The sequence below is a fragment of the Dysidea avara genome, chromosome 14, assembly GCF_963678975.1.
Source record: "Dysidea avara chromosome 14, odDysAvar1.4, whole genome shotgun sequence".
In the NCBI taxonomy this organism is placed as follows: domain Eukaryota; kingdom Metazoa; phylum Porifera; class Demospongiae; order Dictyoceratida; family Dysideidae; genus Dysidea; species Dysidea avara.
The window spans coordinates 447,442-457,122 of NC_089285.1; the positions used below are offsets into that span (position 1 = coordinate 447,442).

Consider the following 9,681-nt stretch of genomic DNA (forward strand, 5'->3'; position numbering starts at 1 on the left):
AATACAGTAGAAATCACCACTGCATGGCTACAGTCTACGACATGCATGTGTAGCTATGTACATAATCATACACACCACACTACAATTAAAGTTTACTTGCTCAGATGATCCACATCAACCATGCATGCATAAACTAGATTTCGTCACGTCATCGTCTAGTTAATTAGGTACATTTTTGCGTGCAGTTTCTGATTATTTCCTGTTGGCACCATCAGAGCAGTATAAAAAGTGCAACTGTTAGGGTTTGGTTCATTCATGCGTTAAGCTGCAGAAAATAGAGTTTGAGAGAAAGTGGCTCCAGCGAGCAGTCAGTCCTCAGTGAAGTCGAAAGTAGCTATTGACTTTAGCCTGCATCTTCTTACCAGAGAGCAAACAATGACAACTACGCATACAAGCATGCCTGCAGTAAGTGATAAAATCACCTTATACAGAGAAGGAAGATTGCACGAGATGCTATTCACACAAATCACGGCGAAAAACCTGAAAAGAACCTTCCAGGTACAATTCAGCCAGTAGCTATGTGCGTGTACAGCATGCTATACATGGTGCATGTTATATTTATGTAGAACATGGCATATAGGATATAGCTATAGTTGACTTTACTAACTAGCTAAAGCTTTTTGTACTGACAGGTAGACCCCAATCAGGTATGGCTGCAAGACCGTCAGGACCACTCTGCATATCTGCAAGACAACGACGGAAACTTCAATTTGAAAGATTGTGGAGTACAATATTTCAGGACTTGGATGTTGAAGGACCCTCGGTGATGACTACAGGTAGTTCCCCGGCAGGGCCCTCTACTAGTGGAACAGTGCCGATGACATCCGGATCACCGCAAGTCGCTACTCAGTGTGTGATACCAAATTTAAGTCCGGTAGTGAACAACTCTAGAAAGAAAGAATCCTCGTTTTCGTTAAAAATAACGAAAGCTGAACTCACCAGCTCCTCTGCAGGTGGCAAGGCAAATTTTGAACCAATTTCCACAATGTACTTGGAGATGTACGAGTCTTCTGCCAACGTTACTCTCAAAAGGGCTGCAATGCAACGAAAGTGGGGACAGGAGTTCACACTAGTCACAAGTGATGGAGTCGAACTGGAAGAGAGCTCGGGAACAGAAGGTGAGCTTGGTTGTACATGTAGCTATAACTATAGCTATACGGTATAGCTAACTGACACTGTACGTACGTAGTTAAATAAGCATGTATGCAGAGGTGACTGTATAGCTAACTGTCTTATATAGCTACCTAAGTGACTTTGATTTTATATTTCATATACAGGTCTGAGTTTTTGGAGAGCACCAAAAAGGAAGTTTTTTGCTATTCGGAAGCCAAGACCAGTAGTGCAAACTCGAGGATTGAAAAGACAACGAGACTTTGATTTTGTTCCATCTGATGAGTGTGAAGATTCAAGTCGTGACATAGAATGGAAAGGAAAGATTTGTAAACAATTAAAGTCGATAAACAATGGAGTACAAAACATGTTAGCGGTGAACAAATGTTCACCAATTCCGATAGGTGTGGCAAAATCTCTAGCAGAAGTCCTGAAATGCAAGATCTGTCATTGCATTCCTGTGAAGCCTCCACTGATTTATGCTAAATGTTGTAAGTATATCGTAGGTTGTGAGGTATGTGTGAACAAGTGGTATGAGGGAGAGGAAGCTCTGACAAAAGCTTGTCCATTGTGTGCTCAGGGCAGGGGATACAACTATCCGATTTGGCAACCTCTCTGCAACTGTTACGTCACTTTTTTCTACAAGTGATACTTGACCCACTGCCGGAGTACCCCACATTTACTGACTGAACTGATCATTTAGCTTTAGTGGATTTATGGTCATGTAGGCTTAGCTGTAGTCTTTTTTTTTTTTTCTTTTTTTTTTGTTTTGTTAATGGTATACCATTTGTGCACAAAAAACTTTCACTGGTTGTCTACATACTTTTATTGGTTGTCTACATACTTTTTATTGGTTGTCTACATTTTTGTCAAAATGTGAAATCATATTTTTGTCAAAATGTGAAATCATAGTTTATCATATATGACGTGAGAAAGCTATTTGGGTCTTTGGTAGTATTAAAGCTTTATTGTGGCCAGTACAGGCCACGCAATATCAAGTGTTGTGCACATTCAGAGGGTGGATTTCCTTTCATGCACGTATCTCTAGCAATTTAAGTGAAGCCCAGAGTGAGTGTGCATGCATGCAGCCCTAATCACACAAGTTTATATAGCTAAATCTCAAAGTACAGTACAAATCAGCCACAACTTAAACGATCCACGCATGTGCCACGTGTGTCATTTGCGTGTGCCTGTTTGTCGTGCAAAGCCTTGCGCGACTTTGCGTGCATTTCAATACACTTAATAGAAAATATGGGCGTAACTAACTATCTAGTCATTACATTACACATTTTATACTAGCACAGGTTGTCAACTTAATTACTCACTAGTAGCTAACCATACTTAGTATATGAGAACATATCATTTATAGCAGGCACTCACTAATATCCACTGCACGAGCTTTTCTGCATCACCACTTGGTGGAGAACAGGGTGAGCACTTAAAAGAACTGGCACGCATGCACCTTTGTGTTGTACTTCATGACAACACGTGACAAGTTGAAAGGAGTGAGCAGAGAGTTTGTTGCCGGAGTTGATACATAAGATGTCTTGAAGGAGATGAAGAAAAGATGAGCATGGTGTGTACTAGTAGGCCTATGAGTTAGAATTGCATAATATCGTTATGTTTCAGAAAAAATGGACGAGACCGAGGCAGAGACTTACTTTGTTGTAACTTACGAAGATGATGGCAGAATAGAAACAGTTCCTCGCAAGAGGATTGTAGCAGTAGGAGACGTCACAATTGGAGGAGCCTAGATGGTTCGTTGGATTGGCAGTAAGAAATACTCGGCCAAGATATTGTTTACTGGTAAGACTGAATAGTGCTACATACCAGGGGTGTACTGATATACCAATACATATCGTACCGGTGGCCTTCATGGCAACTTTTGCCAATATTGGTTGGTCTTGATATAGCCACCGAAACCGATACAATACACTTACATAGAACTGAATCGTCTTTGCCATGGTGGAGCCACATTATACCCTCTGTTATACAATAAACAAGGCTGGGGAAGCAGCAGTTTTGTATATACTGTACTTGAAAAAGAAGCACTACACTACAAGAAGCCATATACATGCATGTGTAGCAAAACTTTATTGCTACAATACTTACCAACCATATATCAATATCTGCATTGTTTATAAATATAATTAACATATTTTGCATAACTTTTCCATATCTTCCATGCACATGTTTTGTTTTCCATAAGGAACCCTTCTTCATATAAAACATAGTTCACTCCACAGTACTTTGATCCTACCATGCTAAGTACACTATCCCCATTTGCCCTTACCTTTCAGCAATTATTGGCTGGAAGGCTCCCATATCACTCACCATAGAAGCACAGACTTGTGTTTGTGTAGTACATTTTATTTAACCTGGTTGTGTGTTGATATAACACTTGATGAGCAGCTTGTTGGGAATCATTTCAATCATGTATGTGTAATGGTAGAAGAACATGCGCAACCATCCGATTGTATATGACAGCTACTGTGTGATGGCATGGTACTGGCTATTCTGTGCTGTACCTAAGCAGAGTAACAACTCAATGGCTGTACCCCAGTATTGATTGTGAATCTATTTGTCACAATTGGAGAAAAGGTCCCTTTCTGTGAATTTCCTGCTGTAAATGTGTCATCTGGGTTATAACTGTTACATCGATTTGTGCAGTACGTGTATTTACATAGCCTTAGCAGGTTTACGGTACGGATGCCACGACATACAAATTTTTATGTCACATGTCATAGAGGTTTATGTCACGACATAAGCAATTCTTAAAGTTTCACAACTGAAGCTGTTACTTATGAAACTGTATAGCCATTTTGATTCAAACATGCAAACCTAAACATTAGCAATATTAACTATGACATCAACAACCAACATTGTTCATACTTATATGTCAATTTTTCTCATATTTGTTGCATCAAATTTGATCAAAATGAATGGAAAAGTGTGCATGTGCTAAAGTAGTGTGTAACTAATTGGTGAACGTTTGACTGGACAAAAAAGTGGAAAAGTTGAACGTCATAGGCTAACATGAGCTTTTGGTATTAATTATTTTGTTGTTTTCAGTTACTTGTACTACATTTGTCACCACTGTGAGATAGCTAGCTACTCTCCCTAATACCGAAGGCTATGTAGTTCCTTGGGCACTCGGTGGATCTAATCACCACTTGATGTAGGATTTTTCTGCATTCAGCTTAGATTTTAGTTTCAAGTTTCTGACTGTGCTTTACAGGCTTATTGCTTACTATTATGAGACAATATATAAATCAACTAATAGGAGAAATATAAATAGTGTGAACTACTGATCATAAAACTGCTAACTACATAACTGGGCCTGATTTATTTCACGGACTGGACTCGCACACTTTGCTACCAGGCAATATCTATTTCTTGTAACACTGAAGATACCAATAACGAGCCACAAATGTTAGTACTGCTCTTCCATACAATTCATCAAGGTTGTGAGTACACTAATTTATTAGAATATCTATCAAATCTGTGTACTTGTGTATACTATAGTGATTGGGGCTATTGTTGTAGTGTAGATTTCTTCTTTTGTTGCTCCCACTAGGGTTTAGGCGCTTCGTGATTGGCCAGTAGTATTCTTAGTTGGACAGCCACATAGCTAATCTTGCACCGCCCACCTGGCTTAGCTAATATTGAATAGTAAGTTTATATCAGTACGCAGGTGTACATTCAGTATAAATTATGTTTAAACCACATAGTGATAACCATACCACCATACAAAACTAATGCTCGACTAGTGTTATGCATTGTTATTTATTTATTTTTATTTACAACAATACCTAAGGAGCAAACAACATATATATATACAATTAAACACAAAGATGTCTCTAACAGTTTTAAAGCAGTAGATCATCCCTCTTCAGAATTTCTCAGCCTGGAGTAGACTCCCATATGTTAGTTATCGTACCAAAAAAGCTTCTTCTAAAAAAATTCAAAGGTTTGTGTTGAATTGATAAGGATAGTTGGACAAAACTGCGTCAGTAGTTACCAATACAGAACAACACTTTGCGGCTCCAGGAAGGAAGCTTCCAGTATGTACTTCCTTCCTCTAATTATCAATATGACCAGGCTATTAGAGACCAGGCTGTTGCACTGAATCATGTACAGTTGCAATATATTTTTGCTCCTTTCAGGAGCATCGAGAAAACTGATCATAACAAGCGCAATATCAGTCACTTTCTTTTGCATTATGATGTAGAGCCGGATGCAAAATTTACTAACTTCACAATGAAAATAGCAAGTGACTATGTACAAAGCAATATTGTACACGACATGACTGAAGACCAGTTGTGCTATGGTATACAAACTCTTAAGAATACATTCGACTATAACAGAACAATAATGCCAGAATTGTATGAGAGAGTTGTATACAACATGATTCCAAATGAACAATATTTCCCATGGAAAATCTATGATGATGGTGAGTGGAAAGATCACAAATGGAACTTACCCAATAAACAAAGAATTGCAAAGGATAGTGTAGAGGTAACCAGCGTGGTACCTGACTCTCTGTATTATCCCATTGATTCAAAGTTTCCTGCCGTTGAATTTGTGTTTGTCAAGAATGAGGCAGGAGTAGGGACAAAACAGGCCTTTGGCATACAAGTGACCTATTAGAGTACTCACAGAAAAGAACGGCAAGCGTATACAAAGCTTTTACAATCTCTTCGCAGTGATGCAATTCCTTAGCATGTTACATTGTGCTGGAGCAAATTTGTAAATGTTAATGGTTTTATGCAGTTATATGACCTCAAAATTATGGTAACACCCACTGTATCACAACGCAGGGTTAAGTTCTGCAAGTCGTGATCATTCAAGTTCCGTATACGTATCATCTTATGTATGAAGCCTTACAATACAATTTGAATAACAGGGCTGGCACGTGTACATAGCTATATCAGTGCATATTGTAACTCGTAATATACATTATGCAGACACAAATCAGGTTTTGTCCACATCAAATATGGATTTACTCAACATATAAAATGCTCTAAGGAGTGAATTCGTCCTTGATATGAGCAACCCCATTCCACCTAGATCAAAATGAATGATAGTGATAATGTATAAACGGTATGCCCTTGTCCTGCACTCTGTGTGTGTGTTTTTGTGGGCATATAGTGTGTGCGGGCGCGTGTGTGTGTACTGTTATCTAGTGTGTGTGTAGTGTGTGTGTGTGTAGTCTAGTGTGTGTGTGTAGTGTGTGAGTGTAGTGTGTGAGTGTGTGAACCTGGTGATAGAGGATTCTAGAACCTGGTGATAGAGGATTAACTATCACTGATGTTTACTATTAAACGTTCTTCATAGGCTCAGTCGGACAGAAAATGAACACACAACGACAAGAAAATAATTTCAGTTAGAATACACGTGGAGAGAGCACCTGAACCCACAAATTCTTCATGAGATACCTAACAGCATGCACAACAGTGCCAAACAGATTTTTTTTGTATGTGCCATGTTAAGCCTAGTAACAAAAGTTGTATGTACTACAGGATGATAGAAAATACTTTGTGTATATTCTATGTGGCTGTATCTAAGATATGAAGTTTACATTGGTTATTTTTAGCCATAATCGTTTAGACAGTACAGTGCTATATATTGGGCACATCAAGACCATCAGAGTCAATAAATGAATCAGTTGAATCTTTTATTACAGCTATTGTTCTGCTTTTTAATTGCAAACCTGTTTATAGCAAAAACTTTGTATATACGTGGTTAAATATTTTCATAGCTAATGAGAAAGGTAATTGGCTCAAATTGTATTAGCATACGAAACAAAGAAGATATTGGAACAATGTAAGGAAGGGTGTGAATGTGGTTTTGTGGTGCGATGGGTTGAGTACCAGAGCTGGTAGTAAGAAATAACCATCAAATAATTAATGATGACATCTCCCGTAGTGCTAGGAACGATATTCAGGAACGAGTACAAGTAATTGGTGTTCTTAAGAAACACATATATCAGTATGCAGTATCACGTATGGGCAGATATGGCTGATAACGGGATACATAAAAGTGCCACAAATACACCAATGTTTAAACGTTGTGTTGGTGACATTAGTGTAGTCAGATGGATTGGCTTACTTGTTTTTGAATGTTCTTAAATTGTGCCCAATCAGTAGCTGTCCTGATTCACTTTGCTTTATTATAAAATCTTTGTTTTTTTTCCTTATTAGCCTTTAAGTAGTGTTGTTTTAGTATGGAGTTTTAGTTTTAGCTTTAGTTATAGTTGTAGCTAGTTTCATCAATAGTTTTAGTTTTAGTTACAGTAATCTTTCTTAATTCTTTTTAGTTATTGATTTAGTTATGGTTATTTACTCTTTGTTGTTTTAGTTTTAGTTATAGTTACAGTTAAAAACATAAAAACCTTTTAGTTTTAGTTACAGTTTTAGTTATGTATATCAAAATCTTTTAGTTCTAGTTCTAGTTATAGTTAGAAACATGAAAACCTTTTAGTTTTAGTTATAGTTACAGTTAAAAACATGAGAACCTTTTAGTTTTAGTTACAGTTTTAGTTATGTACATGAAATGTTTTAGTTCTAGTTATAGTTAAAGACTTGAAAACCTTTTAGTTTTAGACACAGTTTTACTTATGTATCTGAAAACCTTTTAGTTATAGTTGTGCATAAGAAAACCTTGTTTACCTTTAATAGTAAGCACCAAGTGACTATATTTTATGTGAATGAAACTCTTGTTATAATTTCAGTACCATTTTTCCAGCTTAGTACTACAAAATCTTTGTATTACAAGACCTGTCAATTTTTTTATAATATAGATTAATACAACACTTAACACAGTGCATTTGACGCAATCTCTGTCACAGGTATTCCTTATTCTTTCTTAGTAGAACTTCCATTTCCAAGTTGCTATCAGTAAGTCTGTTGCGTTTGCCAGATGTCGATTCCCCACTTGTAGAAAATACTCTTTCAATAGGGGCTGTTGAAGCAGGTATGCATAATACGTCACAAGCAACAGCTGCAAAAGAGGGAAATAAGTGGTACAATTCCAAAAGTAAAACAGATCATCTTCAAGCTCAAATGTAAAATTTTCTTGCTTGTAACGCTAAATTTCTTTCTCTTCTGGAGACAAAGAAGCGGTACTGTTTCTGTCATCTTTGCATTTTTGTTTTTCTTTCAACAGCAAGGCTACTCTTGAAAGCAACTTGGGGCGTTTAGTCGGAGGCTCACTTCCTGAGGTTCATCTACTTCCACATCTGATAAGTAGCATCATCATCTTCCAGCAGTTATCTTGGAGATTCAGGTGGCTTTGATGGTGTGCAAAGCTTCTTGAAGCACTCTTCTGCTGCTTGTATTTCGGTGTCTTCTAATATTTCTTTATATGCTGTATTTAAGAAAGTTGCTGTTACAAAAATTGGATCAAATTTTGTATCATCTGGATTGGTCACATAAAGAAATCTTTCCTTCAAATCTTCCAACATCTTTTTAGCAACATTCATGGTTGGGGTAAATTTGTTTGCAATCCGAGTAGAGATATAAAATAGCAAGTAAATTGCATTATACAAGTGTTATGCAATAATTACAATAGTATTTACATGAGTGTCTATAGTATTATAAGACACGGTGTGACATTTTACTCTGCTTACCTCATCGTCTAAGTGCATCTGAAGCTCCAGCAATATTGGGATTACCAATGAAATGGTAGTATTGTCTTCACCAGACGTTAAAGTCGTGTATTGAGCAAATGGCTTGAGTAGATTTTCTACTGATTCAAGTTGCTTCCATTGATAACTCGAGACATTCCCACCCCAACTCCTCACAAACAGATACAACAGATGCTTTAATTTCAAGAAGCCGAGATATCATTAAAAAAGTGGAACTCCACCTGGTGGGACAAGCACTGACTAATTTTTTTCAACTCATTTAAATGAGTTTCTCTGTAGCCTTGACAGATTTGTTAATCTTGTTTACCAGTTTGTGAGCTTTGTCCATCGTTGTCTTCAAATGTAATGATTTATCATAAGTATGGACAACAAGTTGAAGTGTATGTACAAAGCAACTCACACGTTGGTATCCAGCAAAAGCAATTTCATGCTGCATTTCACATTCTACATAATTCCCAGACTGGTTTTCATCTACTTGTAGAGTGTATTCAGCTACAGGCTCTTCCCCTTCTATTTCATCATCTGTCTGCATGTTGTCATTAGTAATACCTGGTGTATCAATTATCTGCAAATCTGATATGTCATCCGTCTCATCCGTCATTTCATCATTTTTGTGTAGCTGAACATCTTGCTTAAAAGCAGCCAGCATGTTACTGCCATTATCCGTTAGAATGCGGAAAACCTTATAATAAGGGATATGCCATCCTTCTAATATTGTGTCTACCAACTGTGACACACGATCTGCTGTATGTGGTGACTCAAATCTACGAACTGCGATTGCCTCATTACATTTAACCTTCTTTTCTCTGTGGTAATAGTGAGCAGTCAAACCCAGAAAAGAGGCACTCATTCCTTTCTTGGACCACACATCTACACAAAATGAAATCTTTTCTGCCAAGTTAAGAGATTCTGTAATGTCATGT

At 37.4% G+C, this 9,681-nt stretch overlaps 1 protein-coding gene across 1 annotated transcript; it reads left to right on the top strand.

Annotated features, from left to right (window-relative positions):
- Positions 1-649: 649 nt before the first annotated feature.
- Positions 650-1,821, top strand: LOC136244812 (uncharacterized). The gene is made up of 2 exons (XM_066036362.1): positions 650-1,118; positions 1,278-1,821. The coding sequence occupies exons 1-2, from the start codon at positions 650-652 to the stop codon at positions 1,757-1,759; spliced, it is 951 nt and encodes a 316-aa protein (XP_065892434.1). The 3' UTR covers positions 1,760-1,821.
- The last annotated feature ends 7,860 nt before the right edge of the window (positions 1,822-9,681 follow it).